Source organism: Typopeltis vanoorti, chromosome 12 (genome assembly GCF_054136105.1).
Source record: "Typopeltis vanoorti isolate ZY-2024b chromosome 12, IOZ_Tvanoo_1.0, whole genome shotgun sequence".
Taxonomy (NCBI): domain Eukaryota; kingdom Metazoa; phylum Arthropoda; class Arachnida; order Uropygi; family Thelyphonidae; genus Typopeltis; species Typopeltis vanoorti.
In genome coordinates this window covers 71,933,989-71,956,900 of record NC_143560.1, presented here as the reverse complement: position 1 = coordinate 71,956,900, position 22,912 = coordinate 71,933,989, and the positions used below count along the sequence as shown (strand labels likewise).

The following is a 22,912-nucleotide window of genomic DNA, read 5'->3' as shown; positions in this document are numbered from 1 at the left end:
AGACTTTTCTGGCCAAATTTTTCCTGGTTATAAAGTCACAAAGTCTAATGAAATTACTGCTAGCAATATGCGAGACATTGGGAAGCACGTTCTTCCACATTGTGCAAATGATTTTAGAGGCTTTTCAAATGAATCTAAGTTAATTAAATCTCATTCTGGGAAATTGAGTGATTCTTACCTGCTAACTTTAGATGCACACAGTGGGAAGATCCTGAAGAATATGAAGGAAATTTAACCACTGACAAGCCCAAAGAGATTTCACAGAAACAAACTGAAAATATTTTTTGTGCAACTGAAGTTTTTAAGCAGCAATGCTTAGAGGCTGACTCTAGTGAAGAGAGAAGCAATAAAATTTGCAGAGGAGTAGAAGAGGCACTAGGACCATATCATCAGTTGTATGGGAAAAAAAAAAAAAAAAGAAACAGAATGCCCGCTCTATTCTTTGTTAAATAGTAGAATAATAAACTTATATTCTGAATATGTTTTATTGTCTTTCAGTTTCATGGTTTTCCTTTAACTAGGCCCAGAGACATACCCTAATTCTTTTATAATAAAAAATAAAATAAAATAAAGGGTCAAAAAAGAAATTTGAGGGACGAATTATACTTTTTCCCATAGGTTATTATATTCGATTAGTGTGTTTTCGATTAATGTGCCTATTTTAAAGAACGGATTAATCGAGAAATTGCTGTATTGCTTTTAGGAAAAGAAAATACAATAGCTTTTGTATACTTTTTCACTTTTTTTTGAATATATATGAATATATATGAATACATATATATTCATACATATTCATACAAAAGGTCATTATGATTATTATTATAGGCTAAGGTTGAAAATGAAGGAGAAATTAAAGTAGTTATGGGACAACATCATGTAACCCTAGAACGCATGAGCTGCTCGTCATCCACTTCTCCACTTATAAAGGTAAGTTGTTTATTTTATAAGAACTTCATACAGAAGAAAACTTTTTTTTTTGTTGAAGATTAATAAATTTCACGTCAGACTTCTATCTGTATGTGAGAAGTCTCTCAGACTTCTCATATACATGTGAAGGTGTATATGTTATTTTACTATCAAATCTCAATTATAGCAACAATTACTTATTTTTTATTCCTCTCTCTTGAGTTCATACTATGGCAATATTATTATTATTTTTATTATTTTTTAAATGTGGAGCCCACCTCTGCCAAGTACCTGACACATGCAGATATCCAAATTTTTTCTTCATTATAAAAAATAATAATAAAATATTGTGGCTACCGCTACTATCGTTTTGTTTGGTAATATCTTTAATTTAAGATAAGCTTGATTACTCAGTTTTCAATATTAGGACCTACATTCAACATTAAGATACTGAATCCTGTTGTAATATATGTTATGGATGGCACATATATTTTTACTTTTGTGCAATCCCATGAAGTTGCACCCTTATTAAAATCATTCCTTCACATTCTAAGTTGTTTATCTCTGAATTTCAAAATAAAAATAAAACACTAACTAAACTTCAGATATTCCCAGGATATCTTGTATATAATATATAACTCATCATCATCAAATTCCTGACATGTACACTCAAGGGAGTGTACAGGATATGATAGTACTACATGAAAAATTTACATCATTACTAACTTCCTATCTATAATTTTCCTCCAAATCAGTCTGTCACTTGCCAAGACTTCAACATTATCAGATCTTATATTTCTATCGTCTAAGGCACTTTGTACCGTATCAATCCACCTATATCTTGGTCTTCCTCTGGGTCGTTTTCCTGCCAACCTGGTAGAGAACACTTGTTTTGTTAATCTTTCCTCGCCTGTTCTATTTAAGTGACCATACCACTTGGGATTAGTTCTGCTAACACATTCCTGGATGCTGACAATGTCAAGTTCTTTCCTAATATTCTCGTTTTTAATATATTGCCATTGATGCCATCTATTCATGCCTCTAATCTTTCTCAGGACTCTCATATCTGCGGTTTCTAGTCTTTGGTCAAGTGTTTTACTTCTGACCCAGCTCTCAGATCCATAAGTTTAAACTGGTTTGAACACTGTCTTGTATACAGCTAATTTAGTGTTCCGACTAATTTCTCTCTTATTCCATATGAATTTATTCAACTGTCTTCCTACCATACCAGCTTTGTTGATTCTGTTGTCTATTTCCATATTTAATTTACCATCTTCACTAAAAATTGTGTCTAAGTAGCTGAAATGTTTTTCTTGTTCCACAGGTTGCCCGTTCACAACACAGTTGACATTTTCAACAATTCTACCTATTTTCATTGACTTTGTCTTTTTAAGCTGACCTTCATACCATATCTATTATAACAGTTATTCAATTTAGTCAAGGAATCTTGCATACTTGTAGTGGATTTATTTCAAAGTATGACATCGTCCGCATAAAGCAAAGAACTGACATTAACATCTTCAATTCGGATATCATGTTTAATACCACTTTCCTTCATAATGTGATCCATATAGATAATGAATAACAGAGGGGATAATGTACATCCTTGTCTCACACCAGATTTAACATTAAACCACCTTCCTGTACTTCCTTCAATTCTAACTGCTGACTTTCAACTCAAATAAAGACTAAGTATTGCTTGATATAATGCCCCATTGATACCATATAACTGTAGCGTATTGAATAGCTTCTCTCTTGGCACCTTGTCATATGCCTTTTCCAGATCTACAAAACTTAAATACAGATCTTTGTTATATTCCCATGCTTTCTCGACTATTTGTCGTAAAGTGAAGATCTGATCCTGAGAGCTTCTATTTGGCCAGAATCCAGCTTGTTCTTCACCAAGCTTTTCTTCCACAATTCTTCTCAACCGTTTCTCAAGTATACTTGCGTAGATCTTGCCAGGAACACTCAGTAGGGAAATACCTCTGTAATTCTCACATTCAGTTTTATTTCTCTTTTTATATATGGGTACTATTAGAGCTGTACTCCAGTCATCAGGAATTCGTCCCTCTGTCCAGGCTTTCTGAACTATGCAGTGCAATGGCAAATACCTGTTGGATTTCTACTCAGAACATGGACTGGTTATTACTAACACCATGTTCCAACATAAAAATGTGCACAAATTAACATGGGGAGAAGAGGCAAGGAATAAGAAATGTCTCGTTGACTTAATGTTATTGTTGATAGTGATGTTTTCCCCATGGTGCAGGACACCAGAACGTACAGAGGATTTGAAATTGGAAGCGATCACTATTTAATCTTGAGCAGGATAAAATTGAATTTCATATCGAAAAGAATAACATGTAAAGTTTTAAAGCAAATAAAAGTTGAGCAGCTCTCAGATGTGAACCGTAGACTAAAATACACAAAGAATATTGAAGAAAAAATGAAAGAGTTTGAGAACAAGAACCAAACCTTGGAGATTCAGTGGCAAGCCTTGAAGAAAACCTTGATTGATTCAGCCAGAGAGGCATGTGGTGAAGTTGTCTGTAAGGATAGAAAAATCAGAACTCCATGGTGGGCACAGAAAGTTAAAGAGGCAGTGAAGGAAAAGAAGGAAGTATATCAAACGTTCCTGGCAAATAAGTCAGCTTTTGCTCTTGGAGAACACAAAGACAAATGTAAGAAAGCAAAACACTGTGTAAATCTAGCTAAACAAAAGTCATGGGAGGACTTTGGCAAGAACATAGAATATCAAGGTGGTAAGATATTCTGGAGGTTGTTGAAGAAGCTTAGAAATGGAGGAAAGAGTGCCTGTAAAAGGAGTTAGAGATGATAAAGGTGTCATTAAAAACAGGAGAAAAAGATATCCTTCAAGTATGGAGTAATTTCTTTGAAAAATTGCTAAATGAAGCAAGCAGTGATAGCACAGTGGTAAAAAACACTCGACAGGCATGCAGTCGGGAATACATATCCATACTTGAAGTAGAAAAAGCCATCAAAGGCTTGAAATGTGGAAAGGCAGCAGGAGTAGATGATATTCGACCAGAAATGCTGAAGTATGGTGGTAGAAAAGTCTACTATATAACTTAATGTCTTAGATTAACCTATTTAACTCATTAAGAGATTGTAACCAAAAGAAAAATTTTTAATTTGCAGGCATAGACTTCTGTGGCTAATTGGTTCAAAATATATATTTGGTGATTACACCGAAAATATATTTCAGTCGTTTTTTATTATTCAGTTATACAAAATACTGAAATAATAGTTCCCGACAAGTTTCGTAAATCGTAGGATTTACATCTTTAGGGGGTAAATAGTATAACTTAAAGAGAATTAATAAATACAAATCATAACCGTCTGGCTATTCATAAAATTCAAATAACAGAATGCAAATATAAAACGTTATTGACGTTTAACAATACTGGACGGTGTCGTGTGTTCTTGTTCTCGTTCATACAGTCTGAGCTCAGATTGAGTTAGGTTTTTTATTAGAGCTAACCGTACTTGATGGAGAATTAAATCTTGATTATTATTGCATTGGGTTGGGTTTTTTAGCATATTAGCAGCTTCTTTAAATTTTCTTATATAACTGTTGTTTTCTATATATGACATCGTCGTTTTTTGGCAGAGTACATCATGTCCAGTGGAAGTGGTATGGAAAGCAAGACCCGTTTTTTGTTCTCTTTTGTATTGTACGTCTTTTTGTGTTCAGCCATTCGTATTTCTCCAGATCTTCCTGTCTGTCCTACATAGAAAATCCTGCAAGAGCAATGGATTTTGTAGACTCCTGGTTTTTTAAGAGGATGATGAGGTGGTTTTGGTGGATGTAGGAATCTTGAGATTTTTTCCATAGGAAGGAAGGCTACTTTTATGTTGTGTTTTTTCATTAATTTGGCTAGCTTATCTGTAACATTTTTGTTATAAGGAAATGAGATTGCGTTTTTGTAATCCTGTTTTATTGTGTTGTTAGCTGGAGGCATTTTAAGGATTCTCTTGATGGTTTTTGTATATCAAAAATGTTACAGATAAGCTAGCCAAATTAATGAACAAACACAACATAAAAGTAGCCTTCCTTCCTATGGAAAAAATCTCAAGATTCCTACATCCACCAAAACCACCTCATCATCCTCTTAAAAAACCAGGAGTCTACAAAATCCATTGCTCTTGCGGGATTTACTATGTAGGACAGACAGGAAAATCTGGAGAAATACGCATGGCTGAACACCAAAAAGACGTACAATACAAAAGAGAACAAAAAACGGGTCTTGCTTTCCATACCACTTCCACTGGACATGATGTACTCTGCCAAAAATCGACGATGTCATATATAGAAAACAACAGTTATATAAGAAAATTTAAAGAAGCTGCTAATATGCTAAAAAACCCAACCCAATGCAATAATAATCAAGGTTTAATTCTCCATCACGTATGGTTAGCTCTAATAAAAAAATCCACCTCAATCTGAGCTTGGACTGTATGAACGAGAACAAGAACACGTGACATCGTCCAGTATTGTTAAACGTCAATAACATTTTATTTCTGCATTCTGTTATTTGAATTTTATGAATAGCCAGACGGTTATGATTTGTATTTATTAATTCTCTTTAAGTTATACTATTTACCCTCTGAAGATGTAAATCCTACGATTTACGAAACTTGTCGGGAACTATTATTTCAGTATTTTGTATAACTGAATAATAAAAAATGTGGTGTAATCACCGAAATATATCTTTTGAATTTTTAATTTACCAAAAAAAAAAAAAAAAAAATCAGTACAACTTAAAACTACTGTTATATTTGAAGCTTGATTTCACCAGTTATGTTATTCCTACCTATACCAACCTATATATTAAAGTCAGTCATAGAGTATAGATATCAATATAATTATATATATATTAATTGGTTAGAGTTGGTTGGTTGGGAAAAAAAAAAAACCTCATGAATAGATGGAAAGGGATTTTTTTGGGAAATGTAAATCGCTAACTAATAAGAACCAGTGACTGTACACATTGCTAGCTCAGTAAATAACTATTGGGAGGCGCTTATCCTATGATCTAATAATGCTGATCAGGTGATTCATGCAGGAGTGCAGGAATGCATGTGGACTGACTGAGGAGCAAATCATCATGTATAATTTATTGTGCTTGTTATTTGTGTTTCTATTTTTTATATATTTCACTTTATTTTCTGATAATTCTTTTATTTACTAAGGATCAGTGTTTTTTTACATACAAGTATAATATATACATAAATAATTTTGTTCCTTATACAGAAATTTTTTTTAAAAGCTCACAATATCTATTTTGCTTATGTACATATAAAAATTTATTTATGGATACCATTACATGACTCTATTGTATTCTTTTAAAAGTAAATTCTTTTGATAGTATTCTCTTCGGTGCTTACCAACATCCATCTATTTTTCTTAACTGATGACTGCTTTGCCTTTTCGTTGTAATCTCTTTAGATATAGTCTCGCTTTTATCTAAAAATTCTTTTATAATTATCTCTATGAATTGGAGAACTGTGATATTTCCTTTAGAACTGAATTTTCTGTGAATAATTCACACATTCACATGAGCAGTTCTGAAGAGTACTTCTATATTTGTTTGTTTTTTTTGGCAATTTTTTTATACCACTTGACTGTCTCTCTGAAAGTGCAATAATAACATGGCATCCGGTTTCTGTACTTGCTGCCCTGTCCTATTCTTACGAACACTCTCTACTAAACAATGATGATCTCTATAAATTGTCAATATAGTTACTGATCTTTTGTCAGTCCATTTCAGTATTTTTTTAATGCCTTTTTTGTTTTCCTTGGCTATTATTTCTCAACATTTTTATTTCTTCAACAAAACTTCTACCAGAAGTTCAACTCTGTTATTCGTGATTGTTCCACAGAGAAATGTTCCCTCAGAGAGAAGTTCCTCAGCAAGTGCCAAACTTGTATAAAAATTATCTGCGGATAAAATCCTTCCTGTATTCAAGAGTGCCATCAAGCAATTTTCATAGTGATGGAATGAACATGGTCCTGGCCATTCACTGTGTCACCTTTACCTGAATATAAGTAGATGTTGTATGTGTAGCCAGCTGGTAAATAAACAGAGTTTTCACACTTTGATGCCATATTTATGAGTCTTGCTGGGAATATATTGTTGAAAGAATAGCCTCCATGCCTGGGAATCATGCTGTCATCAATTACAACTCTTTTTCCAGGCAAAATTGCTTTTTTAAAAACTTGAAACAACTTGTTCTAGCAGTTCTCATATTTTATACAGATGATTGGTAGTCTCCACATCATTGTTACAAAAATGCCAGTACTTCAGCAAATCTCTCCCTGTGTATTGCATTCTTTATTCTCCAGTTTGTATACATGGAATTCTTAGACCCAGTACAAATGTATTTCCAGAACATGTATTATCCCCATAAGTAATAGGATTCCAAAAAATTTCTTTCTTTCTTTCTTCTTCTTTGGATGCAGGTATCCATTTCTTGGAATTCCCTTGTTTACCTGGAGTTTAACAATCCTGAGTTGTAGATAAGCTCTGATCTGCATCTGTTAGTTTCTCTTACCTTAAATTCCATTATTCCATTAGTTATTAATGCAGAGTACACTGCAGATTGATTTTCTGCATCAAGTGGTAAAAGTAGCTCATTTTCTCTACTGTACTCCTGAACCAGTACTGCCATGTTACTTACCAGATTCCATTCATTTGAAAAAGACAATTCAGAAACCTTACTTTGTGAAATATCTTCTTTGCCAGATAAGGAACTGCTCGTAAACTGCCCGTAAATACAATCCCCAATTCAAATCATCATCTGAATTATTTACTACATCTTTGAAAAACTGAACTTCATCAGATGCGGTTTTTCCTTTTTTGGTAGCGGCTCAGGAAACTCATCACTAGAACATGTGGATTTCTCACATGTTTCTAGTTTATTGGCTTTCATGAGATGCATTCTTCTTATAGAATATAGAAAGATTCATTTTCTGTTAGGAATAGATCAATTTTTACTCCCTACGTGTATACTGTCCGAAGACTGGAAGCAGCTGTCCCTGTATAGTGAACAACACACCCTCCCCAATGGCCACTATACTGCAGACAAGAAAAACAAGTAGTTTTATTGTATCACTGAATAAGGTACAGAGACATTTGCAGTCTATGTAATATATTTGTCTACAAATTGGGCAATTAGCAACAACTGGATGAAAATGGCACTACCTAATGAAACATGTCCCCTCCCACAGAAACTATGCTGCATAGATTCAAGCAAAACCATTTGTTGTACTGCCAACACAGTATCTAACTGAAAACAATTGTCCTAACATTTGTCCAAATTTTCAATTACATGAAATAAGTGTTTGTTCAATTGGATTTGAAATCTTCGATGCATTAAGACAGATCACAAATGCTGACTTGAAATAAAATTCTGCTGAAAGAGTTGCAACTAACATGCCATATAAACTTTGTGTGAGTAAGCCCACCCACTTGATGCGGAAGCAGCACACAAAAGCAGCAATACAGTTGCAACTAACATGCTGTATAAACTGTATAAACTTTGCATCAGTTGAGCCCACCTGTGGCACACAAATGGTAATGAGCAGTCATGCTGGTAACACCTGGCAACACCATACTACAAAGGACAGCCAGATGTCACACTTGAGGCATAATAGCCATGTCAACTATACAGTGCATTTGTTGATATCAATAAGCATAAAATGAAGTGAAATTGGGCAGTAGTGCATATATTTGAACAAAATTGCAAACAACAATTGATCAAATATTAAAAAGTGTGCAATTTTTTCAGTAAGAGAGTTATAAAAAATTTATTTTGCAAGATCTTCTGTTCTTTCCATCTCTTTGTTTCTTATTATCTGTGACTGAGAGTAATGTGTAAAGATTTCTCTCCACTTTGTGCTGAAATCTCATATTCCTTCTTGTGTTTGCCCATAAAAGTAGGCAATGAACAGTATAACTATAGCCATAATAGTAGTACATAAATTTTTATGTGAAAAATTTTATAAATATTATCCTATTCATTAAAATATTTAATTTTTTTACAGCAATGAGTAAAAGAAAATGCACATTTTCTTTTGAATTGAAAGCTAACTATACATGTTTTGAAAGCATTGACTCTGTATGTAAGACTACAATTTCTGTTGGAAACAAAGGAAAATATGATCTGCAACAACACATCCAATCAAAGAAGCATGAATCACTTATCAGGTCAATGGGAGCTTTGTCCTCATGTAAATTACTCTTTCCTAATTAAAAAAATAAAAAAATACAGAATTGGATGAGTAAGTGGCAGTGACTGAAGCAATCTTAACATTTCACATTTTAAAACACCACATGAGTTTTAACTTATCTAACTGCACAATACTTTTATTGAAACATATGTTTGAAGACTTGGGAAACTGCAAAACATTTGGCATCTGACAGGACAAAAACGGCATTGATTGCAACAAATGTTATTGCTCCCTATTGCATCAGTAACATTACTGAATCTTCATGTATTCCTTTCATATCAGTGTCTACTGATGCAAGTAACTGTGGTTTGAAAAAATGTTTCTGGTTTTGATTTAGTTCTTTACTGTTTTTCATTTTTTACCAAATGGAAAAGCATAAACCATATGTTTAATTATACATTAATAATACAAATGTAAAAAAACTTAACTTAGTTGACAAATGCATTGCTTTTTCTGCTGACATTTGTAACACAAATTTTGGGGGAGTTAGGAGAGCTGGTGTTGAATATGTATACAGTTTATTAAAAACTGAAATGCACAAGTATTTGATTAGTATTGGCTGCCCAGCATATATTATACACAATGCTGCAAAACTAGGGCTAGTGACATTGATTTTTGATGTCCAATCAATAATCATTACATATATAATCATTTTTCAGTATATACTGTACAAACAGAGCAGGTGAAGGAATTTTTTGAATTTGTGAAAAATCAAATACAATCAATTGTTATATCATGTTATATCACTGTTTCCTAGTTTTTTAAATTGCGTTTTGCAAATATATTCCCCCCCCTCCCCCAAAAGTTCTATTTTTTATCTAGTAAGATTTGTCCAAGAATTTCGAAAACAAAAGCAGGAAGCAGAGCAAAATTCTATCATGGAACTGAGTATTTTAAAATGTTTGACTATCATGCTTAAACGACATGTTAAGTAGTCCTTCTACGAATTAAAGTTACTAGTATTCTGCAAACTGTACAAACTCCAATCTGATACATGGAAGAAGGTTGTCAAAATCTGTCTCTGAAAAAGATAAAAATATATTTTGTTTTTTAAAATTAGTGATAATGTATTATTTCTGTTAATTTAGTTTATAATATATAACCAACCACTGCCTGTCCCAGACCCACAATATGGTTAAGCTATGTTAATGACATGTTTTCCATTTGGCCACATGGCAGGGTTAACTTGAAACATTTATAGCACCTTAACAGCTAAAACCTGAGGATTCATTTCACCATTTTTATCCTTTTCTGTCTACAGAAAACTTACCACATACTGGAAGGTACATTCCATCGCCTATCACACCACTATCTCTCCCAGATATGGTGTTATCAGAACCTTAGCATATAGAGCTAGAACTTTCTGCTCGGATCACATCATCCTCTCCACTGAATTCAATTACATTTGTGGCATATTTTTAACCAATGGCTTCTCTCTCTCTTCACACAAAATCAACAGAGCTCTCTGCTCAACCCCCCCCCCCCCCCCAGAATCCAGAACACAAAAAAATCGTTAGTATTTGTTACATCTGGGCCATCTCAATTGTATGCATTCTTAAAAGGTATAAAATACAGACCTGCTTCTCTTTCTTTGCCCATAGTCTATGTCGACTGCTGGGGCACTATAAACGTGACAGTCCTACTCTTTCCAGATGTTTCTTTGGGATCTCCTTAATATTATCCTAATATTATCTATCCAGTTGATTCTAAGTCATTCCTAATGCTTTTCTCTAGAAGTCAAGCCCCCTAGTGCTGATTTAAGTAAGCTGTCTGATCTAGCTATGTGGCTCAGCCACTAGAGCTGTTTTTGACATATTTAAATGATGATATTTTCTTGTGTTCTAGCAATGGAGTGGATTTTCCCCTCATAATTTGTTACGTGTGCCATATATGGTATCTTCAAAAGTTTTCTGTAGCACTTCATCTTGAAGGCCAATAATCTTTTCTCATCTTCCTTTAGCAATATCCAACTCTCACATCCATATAGTAAGACAGATTTAACAAGGGTATTGATGAGGTAGAGTCTTGTAGCTATCTGTATTTTATTGTCCTTCCAAAGTGGCTGTAATCTCTGAAGGGAAACAGTTGCTTTAGCAATGTGCACACTTTAATGTCTTGTTTAGACTGGCCAGCTCTGAGACCCTCTTTCAGGCCATACCAAAAATTAGCTATCCTTATCTGCTCAACTAAAGATCCACTTCACCACCTTGATCATTCTGATGTCTATAGTATCCCTTGCTCCAGCAGACATCAGCTGCTCTTCCAGACAAACTTTAAAAAAAAAAAAACTAATGTGTAAGACAATCATGCCTTCTGGTCTCTGGTCAAAGCTGTAAGTGTCACTACTGCATTCAGATGGTGCTGTTGCATCATCACCCACAGAAAAAGCCAAGCTCCTGCCTTTCTACTTCTCCTCTAATTCTTGCATGGCTGATGATTGTTACCCTGAATTTTATTAAATATACATTTTTTTTTTTTAAAACACACACACTCATATTTTTACCTGACTACATGTTGAAATATATTGTAACGTGTATGCATTTTTCTAATATTTTGTATTCAAATTTCGATTATTATTGTTCAGCTTGCACTGATGGTGTTTTATAATACATAAAATGACATATTTATGATTAGTAATATTTATTTTACTATGCCATACATTTTTTTTTTTAAATCATAGGGCTACCCATCTTATCTTGGAGTTATGGTCACAAAATTCAAGGATGCTTAAGTCATGGGTGCTTAAGTGCCTGTTAGAGCCACTGATGATGATGTGATGATATAATCATGCAGTTTCTCAAGCCAGGGCATTGCTTCAAGCTGCCTCTTCAGCTTATGAATCACCTACCATGTAGTTTTACGTGTATACTTCCTAAATCAAAGTTCTCGGATGATTTGTCACCTTTATCACCCTCTGAAGTAAAAACTGCATAAGTCACTATCACCAATGGGCTCTATAACAGAGTACCTCATTTATTACACTTAGGTCCTTTCCCTCACATGTTGATTAATGTGGTTATTCCTCAGTAACTCTGTAAATTCTCTTTCCCTAATCTTGCATGCTTTCTGCAATCTATATTCCCATAGTTGAAATCTATATCTATGTAGTTTCATATTCCTCTTTGGATGATCCAGGTTTATAGCAGAAACAACTAACTATATATTTTGTCCTGTTAACTTCTGTCTCACATCAAATACTTCAAACTCATTACTTGTGTTATTACTGTCATAATTAAATTTAACTAAATAAAGACAGCACAAAGAAATAATTAAATCAATATACTGTATGAATTGAAAGTTCCACCTCAACCCACAAATGCAGTAGCAAATATAATGGAAGAAAGCTAAATTAAAATTAATAATGAAACAACTGAAAAAAAATTAAAACCAATAGAGATCTCATTCAAGGAAGTGGATTATTACCAATACTCTTCAATATATATATATACACTCGGGTCTCTTTTTATGTGGATTTGAAGTTATGCAGTGCAAAACTTCAAGATACGAGACCTTTCGACACTTCTGCGCATGTCAACAGAAGAAGAATCCATTCCGATAATAGGGTAATCAAGCGTTTCCCAAACTTTTTCTATGCGGAACACTTCACAAATCCTGAAATTTTCATGGAACACCTTGGTTATTTTGTAATGTATTAATTAATCATTAATTTAGCTGAATTTTTATTATTAATTAATAATTGATAACATAATTGATATATAATTGATAACATAAACATCATTAAATTAATTTGTGCTGATTTTGATTGACATATCCCATTCTGATCAAAAATTTATATTATAAGTACTTAAGAGTGAATGCAGGCTTTTTCTCCTATGTGCTAATAGTTTTCCCCTCCTTTTGTACATCCTAGAGATCGCTTTGTAGGCTGAAGGTGGATGAATCACTATCTATTGCTTCACAAACACCTTCAATAAGAGATTTCTTAACACCAAAATTAAACAAAGTCCCTTGTCTCTTATTCATATTAAAATTTAAATCTGTAGGCCTATTACTTGTAAAAAATCACGGCACTAAGATTTCAAAACAAGCATTTTCACCCTACAATACAAACTTGTGAAGAAAGTATTCAGTATTATTAGATCTGAGAACTGGATACAGACTACTTTGATCTTCAATTTCAGTGGAAAAATTTCTTTATATACTTTCTTGCTGATTGGTCACTAACATTTGCAACACAAATGTTATTTCGTTCAGTTTTGAGAATAGAGGATATGCCGCCCATTGTTGTAATCGTGTGGACAGACTTATGTGTTCGTCGAACATGTTGTTTATTATTTTAACGGTATAATAGAACACAGAAACTAAGTAAATAATTAATTTATTAACTTGATGTTGATATTTCGCTGGTATTATAACCAGCATCTTCAGAGCACAAAAACACTGTTTGTCACAATATGCGAGACTAAAACAACATGGTGTACTTAAACAAAATTGTAGCAGCAACACAAAGACTAAAGTCCTGATTTTGGCGCCCTCTATCTGAAAAAAAAAAAAAAAAACTATCCTATATTACTAGAGTCCTAGAAAAGTGCTAGTTTTTTCTTAATATGACTGTCTTCCAGATCTTCGGCAAGTTAATACAGCCATATTTGTTGAGATTTGGAGTGTGTTTTAGGGCTTCTGTCGCCTCTAAGAACAATCTCTCTGATTTATACTGGTTTCTGTGTAGTACTTTTCTGTTTTTCCAGTTGATGCTGTGTGCAGGGGTATCCAGAGCATGGTCTGCTAGGCCCGACTTCCCATAATGATAATTCCGGACGTATTGTTTATGTTCGCTGATGCGGATATTCACAGTTCTTCCTGTTTGACCGTAGTAGGCTTGATTGCATGAGCAGGGTACTTGGTAGACTCCTGGATGTGATAAAGGAGGAATGCTGTCCTTGATTGAGCGGATGAGGGTGGCTAATTTGCTACATGGTCTGAATGTAGTGCGTAGTTTATGTTTATTGAGAATTCTTGAGATCTTTTCAGATGTGCCTTTAATGTAAGGGATGGTGACTGTTTTGTTGTAGTTCTCTGTGGTAGATGGTGGGAGGGGTTTCTTAGGAGTGTTTAGTATTTTGTTTATTTTATGTGGATTGTAGCCATTGGCCAAGAAGGTGTGGCTTAAGTGAGTCAGTTCAGCAGTAAGAGCCATTGTCATTGGAACAGATTGCTCTCGCTCTGTGGGTTAGCATTTTTAATATGCCATATTGTTGAGAAGGATGATGGTGTGATTGTTTGTGTAAGTATCTGCCTGTATGTGTGGGTTTTCTAAAAACTGAAAATGATAAGGAACCATCTGGGAGACGTGTGATGAGTGTATCCAGGAAGGGCAGACATTTGTTGGCTTCCAGTTCCATAGTAAAGTGGATTTTTGGATGTTGGCTATTTAAATGTGCTAAGAATGTTTTCAATGTCTCAGGGCCATGTGGCCAAATAGCAAGCGCATCATCAACATAGCGTAGCCAAAGTGTTGGTTTGAGAGTGGCTGTATTGATTGCTTGTTTTTCCAGGTGTTCTATGTAAAAGTTGGCTAGGGGGGGAAAGGGGGGAGCCCATGGCTGTCCCATCAATTTGTTTGTATATTTTCCCTTTCCATGTGAAATATCCTGCATGTATTGTGAATTTGAATAGTTCAAATATATCAGGGGGGAAGTGTGACTTCAGTAGATTGAGGGTTTCTATTAGTGGTACATTTGTGAATAGTGAAGTGATGTCAAAGCTTACTATTAAATCTGAGTTTTTTAGGGTAAGGTGTTTTAAGATGCTTTTTAGGTGTGCTGAATTTTTGACAAAGGAGGGAGAATTGTTAGTGAGAGTGGCTAGTAGTTTCGCTAAATGTCTAGCCAGTTTGTATGTGGGACTATTTATATTGTCCACAATTGGGCGTAGGGGTGTGCCTGGTTTGTGAATTTTTGGTGATCCATAGATCCTCGGTGTTTTAACATGGAAGGTTTGAGTTTGTTAACTATGTCTTTGGGCCAGGAAGTGACTTTTTTTAATAATTTTCGTGCCTTATTCTTTTGTGTGTTGGTGGGATTGCGATCTATAATTTTGTATGTTGACTGATCTTGTAATAGTGTGTGCATTTTGTTTTCATATTCAGTTGTGTCCATCACCACGGTTGCATTTCCTTTGTCTGCTTTTGTTATGGTAATCTGGCTGTTGTTGTGTAGCTCTTTTATAGCAATGAATTCCTTATGTGGGATATTATTTTTGGGAGGCTTGGACTTGATTAGGATGTTTGCCACATCTAAACGTATGTTGTTAGCTATTGTTGGAGGCAGGTCGTATATTCCTTGTTCGATGGGCGCCATTATTTCGGCTTTTGGAACTTGCTTGGGAGTTATGGCAAAGTTGTGCCCTCAACTTAAAGCTATCGTGGCCTCTTTGCTTAAGGTGAGTGACGATAGATTCACGACCACGAGGTCTTGTTGTAATTGCGGTCGTTGTACGGTGCTCCATTGTTGTAGATTTTCGAACTTATTTTGGTGCCGGTTTTTGACTTTGTTGAATTATTTTTTTGCCGTTGTTGCGTCGGTGATGTTCTCTAAGATCTGCCAAAGTTCCGTATTTAGAATATTATGCAGTGATTCTCGTAAAGCGCTGATGGTTGTATTTGCTTGTGCTAATTCCCGGCGAGTGGTGTTAATCTGTTCCTGTAACAGCGCTACACTCGCTCGTTTATAGATGCATTGGGCTTTGGCCGAGTGGAACTTGTTTTTGATTTTAAAACAGTTCGGTATTAATTTGGTGTCTCAGCACCTCTTTAAGAAGGCTAACCTGTTTAGTTGCCGCGCCAATTTCAACTTCCACTTACCATATTGTCGTGTCTTGTGTACGATATCGTCTCTGTGAAGAATCCTTAAACATGTGGACAGACTTATGTGTTCGTCGAACATGTTGTTTATTATTTTAACGGTATAATAGAACACAGAAACTAAGTAAATAATTAATTTATTAATTTGATGCTGATATTTCGCTGGTATTATAACCAGCATCTTCAGAGCACAAAAACACTGTTTTTCACAATACGCGAGACTAAAACAACATGGTGTACTTAAACAAAATTGTAGCAGCAACACAAAGACTAAAGTCCTGATTTTGGCACCTTCTATCTGAAAAAAAAAAAAAAAAAAATAGATCGCAATCCCACCAACACACAAAAGAATAAGGCACGAAAATTATTAAAAAAAGTCACTTCCTGGCCCAAAGACACAGTTAACAAACTCAAACCCTTCCATGTTAAAACACCGAAGATCTATGGATCACCAAAAATTCACAAACCAGGCACACTCCTACGCCCAATTGTGGACAGTATAAATAGCCCCACATACAAACTGGCTAGACATTTAGCAAAACTACTAGCCACTCTCACTAACAATTCTCCCTCCTTTGTCAAAAATTCAGCACACCTAGAAAGCATCTTACAACACCTTACCCTAAAAAACTCGGATGTAATAGTAAGCTTTGACATCACTTCACTATTCACAAATGTACCACTAATAGAAACCCTCAATCTACTGAAGTCACACTTCCCCCCTGATATATTTGAACTATTCAAATTCACAATACATGCAGGATATTTCACATGGAAAGGGAAAATATACAAACAAATTGATGGGACAGCCATGGGCTTCCCCCCTTTCTCCCCACCCAACTTTTACATAGAACACCTGGAAAAACAAGCAATCAATACAGCCACTCTCAAACCAACACTTTGGCTACGCTATGTTGATGATGTGCTTGCTATTTGGCCACATGGCCCTGAGACATTGAAAACATTCTTAGCACATCTTAATAGCCAACATCCAAAAATCCACTTTACTATGGAACTGGAAGCCAACAACTGTCTGCCCTTCCTGGTTACACTCATCACACGTCTCCCAGATGGTTCCTTATCATTTTCAGTTTTTAGAAAACCCACACATACAGGCAGATACTTACACAAACAATCACACCATCACCCTTCTCAACAATATGGCATATTAAAAACGCTAACCCATAGAGCGAGAGCAATCTGTTCCAATGACAATGGCTCTTACTGCTGAAACTGACTCACTTAAGCCACACCTTCTTGGCCAATGGCTACAATCCACATAAAATAAACAAAATACTAAACACTCCTAAGAAACCCCTCCCACCATCTACCACAGAGAACTACAACAAAACAGTCACCATCCCTTACATTAAAGGCACATCCGAAAAGATCTCAAGAATTCTCAATAAACATAAACTACGCACTACATTCAGACCATGTAGCAAATTAGCCACTCTCATCCGCTCACCCAAGGACAGCATTCCTCCTTTATCACATCCAGGAGTCTACCAAGTACCCTGCTCATGCAATCAAGCCTACTACGGTCAAACAGGAAGAACTGTGAATATCCGCATCAGCGAACATAAACGATACGTCCGGAATTATCATCATGGGAAGTCGGGCCTAGCAGACCATGCTTTGGATACCCCTGCACACAGGATCAACTGGAAAAACACAAAAGTACTACACAGAAACCAGTATAAATCAGAGAGATTGTTCTTAGAGGCGACAGAAGCCCTAAAACACACTCCAAATCTCAACAAATATGGCTGTATTAACTTGCTGAAGATCTGGGAGACAGTCGTATTAAGAAAAAACTAGCAATTTTCTAGGACTCTAGTAATATACGATAGTTTTTTTTTTTTTTTTTTTTGTCAGATAGAGGGCGCCAAAATCAGGACTTTAGTCTTTGTGTTGCTGCTACAATTTTGTTTAAGTACACCATGTTGTTTTAGTCTCGCGTATTGTGACAAACAGTGTTTTTGTGCTCTGAAGATGCTGGTTATAATACCAGCGAAATATCAGCTTCAAGTTAATAAATTAATTATTTACTTAGTTTCTGTGTTCTATTATACCATTAAAATAATAAACAACATTGTTGTAATCGGCTTGCAGGAAATTTTTATGACAGGTCATAAACAGCGGTATTCCCTTTCCCGAATGTTGAAAGGTTTCAATGTGTGAAAATTAACAATAATTCGTGAATACCTCAATGTTTTCAAAATACACGGCTTGGTCACTAACATTTCCTACACAGATGTTATTTAGACGTTCTGGGTCTATGCTTTTCGACATATTCACGAATATTACTCCTCAGAATATTTCCACTATAAAATATTTGTTACTGTAAAAAAATTCTTACTTTTCAATAAAATTAAATGAATAAAGCTTTAAATCAAACTTAGGCAATCTTATTTTCCTGAATTTTCATAAACTTTTTTTATGCGATTTTAGGTTTATTTTAATTCATTGCTTTGGTTTTATGCGATTTTATCCCTAATTTTTCAACATAAGTTATGCCCTTTTTTTTGCGAATTTTTATATGCTGTTTTCTCTGGAACGTATCTACCGCATAAAAAGAGACCTGACTGTGTGTGTGTGTGTGTGTAGAAAAAATTTCAAGAGAATGGAGGAAAATCAAAATCATAGTAATTGAAATAGGAAATAAAGAATTAACCAGTCTTCTGTATGCTGACGATCAAGTTTGCTGAAAATGAAGACCAATTACAGAAAAATCTACACTTATTGAACAAAACAATAGAACAGTATGACATGAAAATCTCAATAAATAAAGCAAAATCAATAGCATTTCAAGGTAAAGAAATTAAAAGATGCAAACTAGTCATCCACAACAAAGTAATAGAACAGGTGAACAAATTTAAATATCTAGGAAATTACATAAGCCCCAGTGGAGAAATCGACATTGTATATAAAAAGCAAAAATTCCTAGCAGTCATTGGAACTTTGAATAGACACTTCAATAAACAGACTTCTTGAACAACTCAAATAAAACTATATAAAATAATAGTCAAACCAGTTTTGGACCTGGGGGAGAACGAGATAAAAGACAAGTGGAAGCTGTAGAAATGAAGGTCCTAAGACCACTCGCAGGCTATAAAAGAATAGACAAGATAAGAAATAAGAAAATAATTATCCATAATTAACATAACAGAAGACATCACAAACTATAGAAAGAACTGGAAAAACCACATAGAAAGAATGAATGTGGACAGATGGCCAATTATTGCTTGGAAATATAAACTAAAGGGACACAGATCAAGAGGAAGACCCAGGAGGAGATGGCAGAAGACTTTTTAAACCCTTGAAAATGTTAAAGGCAAACAATTGCCTAATACTGGAAGCCAGATGATTAAACAAGAAGTTTAATCATTCTAATATTTTGTCTATCATAGAAACATCTTCAAGAATGCAATATAAAAATTGTAATAAAACACACACACACAACAATAAGTGGGGGGGAAAATGTGACTATTTTGAGCCTAAAGTCCTATGAGGAGTGTCCTTTATGAGTGCTGCTGGTGGAAAGGCTAAGAATTAAAATTTTCCAAACCTTGAGAAGTTTAACACACCATATTTATTTAGATTGGCTGGTTTTTGGTTTAGGCTAGTACAGAACACTGTTTGGTTGGTCCTAAATTAGCAGTCTATCCTAGCATTCAGTGGATATTCATAGCATTCATCCATGTGGACACCTACTAAAAGGATGCACCATGAGAAAGTAAGGAATGTTAGGTCAGAAGCTCTGGTCAGTTCTCTACATTCTTTAAAGGCTATATGGAGGTTGTTCCTCCCAGTTATTTAGCTTTGACCTTTAAGCATTCCCTATATAAATTGATTGATTGTAAATATGCTGTGTGCTAATTTTGAAACTGCTGCACCATAAAATTCTAAAATATGGAGTAGTGAAAGCTTTTTGAGTGATCCAGTGAATGCATTCTTGAGTCCTTTATAACTTCATGTGCGTGGTTAATGGTCAGCATTCCATTACTGTATAAATTATGTATTTAGTACACAATTTATGTACATTTACTGGGGGGGGGGGGCATTAGGTGATATAGAAACTGAGCACTTAAGATTAATTAAATCAATGGTTTAATTTTTACTAATTTCATTCCATCTTAGGATTAGTAAATGTTATTTGAGTAATAATTGTAACAGATTTCATGTATATTTAACTTATAAATGATGTTGAATAACTTTATTTAAAACTTCAGTAAAATCTTAAAGCTTAAGACACCTTTAAAAAAATAATAAATACAATCTGCTCTGCTTATTTTTGAATATTTTATTTTTTTCTTTTCTTTCTAAGAGTAATTTTAAGTTTTCAGATATTGTAAATATAATAACAGAATTACTAATTATATGAAGAGCCAAAGGCTTCAATTCGGCAACATGAACTTATTTAAGTTAAGAGATATTGCATCCCATATTGTTTCTTAGCCAAATAAGAAACTCAGAGTTTCATGCCGAATATAGAAACTATATAAAGTTCGGCAATTCCAAGCGTAAGCAAATACCTGGATAGTGGCACCTGACCCATTTGGTAGTGCAAACTGAGGCAACTCATAGAAAGGGTAGAGCAAGCTCCGATCACTATTCTTGGTATTTACCCATAATGTGAACTTAGCTCCTAGGTATATTACTGTTCTACATTATGAGAGAAGGTCACTATCCAGATCGGCTTCAACCCTTTTTGAGGTCTCATCAGTGAGTAGGTAAACCCTAGTTAATACCAAGTTTGTAGCATCTCATAGAAGGGATGTAAGTTCTGTTCACTACAAACTTGGTATTAACTAGGGTCTACCTACTCGCTGATGAGACCTCAATAAGGGTTGAAACCGGTCTGGGTAGTGACCTTCTCTCATAATGTAGAATAGTAATACAGCTCCTAGGAGCTAAGTTCACATTATGGGTAAATACCAAGAATAGTGATCGGAGCTTGCTCCACCCTTTCTGTGGGTTACCTCAGTTTGCACTACCAAATGGGTCAGGTGCCACTATCCAGGTATTTGCTTACGCTTGGAATCGTCGAACTTTATATAGTTTCTATATTCGGCATGAAACTCTTTGAGTTTGTTATACGGCTAAGAAACAATATGGGATGCAATATCCCTTCACTTAAATAATACCAGAATATTAACTTAATTTGATAATAATCTGATAGTAATCAAATTGTGATAAATATTAGTGTATTATATGCACTGATAGTACTTTTTTTTTTTTTGTTATTTCAGCCAATTGAGGAAAAGTCTCCAGTACACATCATTCCAGATAGAGACAATGTTACTCCACCATTACCACCAGTCAGTCAAATAATAGGTACTAATATTATGAAATGTACCTTGTGTCATCCATTCCATATACAGCATGATTTCTCTAGGAAAAGGTGAGGATGATGAACTGAAAATTTCAGCAGTAGCTACACTACACTTTTGATGCTATTTTTACTACATTCATAAAACCATGTGTGGAGGTGAGGGGGGAGGTTGTCATTACTCAGAATCCCAAACTGCAGTTGTTATACACTTCCTGTTATAGTGAAGCTATTGTTTTGAATACTTATATGAATTGAATGATTATTAATTCACAAAGCTTAGTTTATGCTTACACACAACTGAAAATTAGTAATTTTCATCTGAATAAGAATACACAAGCTGCACTGTTTTGTGAAATGGTTAGAAGTAAAAATAAAATTTAAAAAAAAACCCTGCAGAATCCATTAGATAATGAACATGCTAAACATACAGTATTAGGTGTTTTAGAATGTAGCATGCTAAAAATTTGGATTACCTTATCAAAAAAAACAACAGTTTTTTATATTCATTACTAGAGGATTCCATGATCAATTTCCCACCTAATCCTTCACTGACTTGGACACCGCAAACTGTTTTTTTTTCCTTCAAGAGCTGAGGTTTTTACATGCCTCCCTTTTTGATTGGTCATCATAATTTATGCATTATTTATAGTCAAGAAAAGAAAAATACACTAATCAATACAATGTCCTGCCTCTTCATCCTGTCATAATAAATATTTTTTCAAGTGTCTAGATAAAGCTGTAATGCAAATGATGACAACAGTTACATTTAAATTGTCCATTTTCATGTGCAAAAGATAATTCACCACAAATTTGTGCAAAATGCAATGCATGTCTAGTGATGTTTTGGTCCTTCATCTCTCCATCATAGTTTCATATACAGTGATAATGCACCACAATATTGATATATGTTTGATATATTAATTGAAAAAACTTTTCAGTTGTGCCTCATAAACTGGACTTGCTTCTCCTTAGAACAATCTCTTTGCAAGAAATAATGACTTGATATCAAGCAGTTTATGCCTAAATGATTGTTTTCTAATGTTATCTTACATAATTCACACACTGCATGGCTTTTCATTATTTCAAACTATCCACTGATCATTATTTATAACAAACTTACTCACTAAGACCACCACAGAAAGCCCCAGCCAAAACCCATACCCACAATGCTATTATAAAAAAAATTACTATAGAAAAATATGTTGTAAGTCTCACAAGTTCACTATAGTGATAGTCAACTGTATAAATATTATTTAAATTTTATACAGTTGACTATTTAAATCTTATGTATTTATTATTTCAGAAAATTTATGAATTTTAAAAACAACCAAAATGCAAACTGCTGCATCTTATAGTTTAAAATATTTATATTACAAAAGCTATTAATTAAAGTGAATTGATATATCTTTGATATATTAATTGAAAAAAACTTTTCAGTTGTGCCTCATAAACTGGACGTGCTTCTCCTTAGAACAATCTCTTTGCAAGAAATAATGACTTAATATCAAGCAGTTTATGCCTAAACGATTGTTTTCTAATGTTATTTTATAAATATTATTAAATATTATAAATATTATTTAAATTTTAT

General features: G+C 34.3%; 1 protein-coding gene across 3 annotated transcripts in view; it reads left to right on the top strand.

Annotated features, from left to right (window-relative positions):
• The window catches only part of l(3)76BDm (trafficking protein particle complex subunit 8 homolog l(3)76BDm), a 447,636-nt gene that overhangs the window by 399,077 nt on the left and 25,647 nt on the right, over positions 1 to 22,912 (top strand). For all 3 annotated transcript variants that reach the window (XM_090401248.1, XM_090401249.1, XM_090401247.1), the window contains 2 exons: positions 826 to 927; positions 21,242 to 21,393. In XM_090401248.1, coding sequence (XP_090257374.1) covers positions 826 to 927; positions 21,242 to 21,393 — 254 coding nt within the window. The remainder of the gene's footprint in view (positions 1 to 825; positions 928 to 21,241; positions 21,394 to 22,912) is intronic.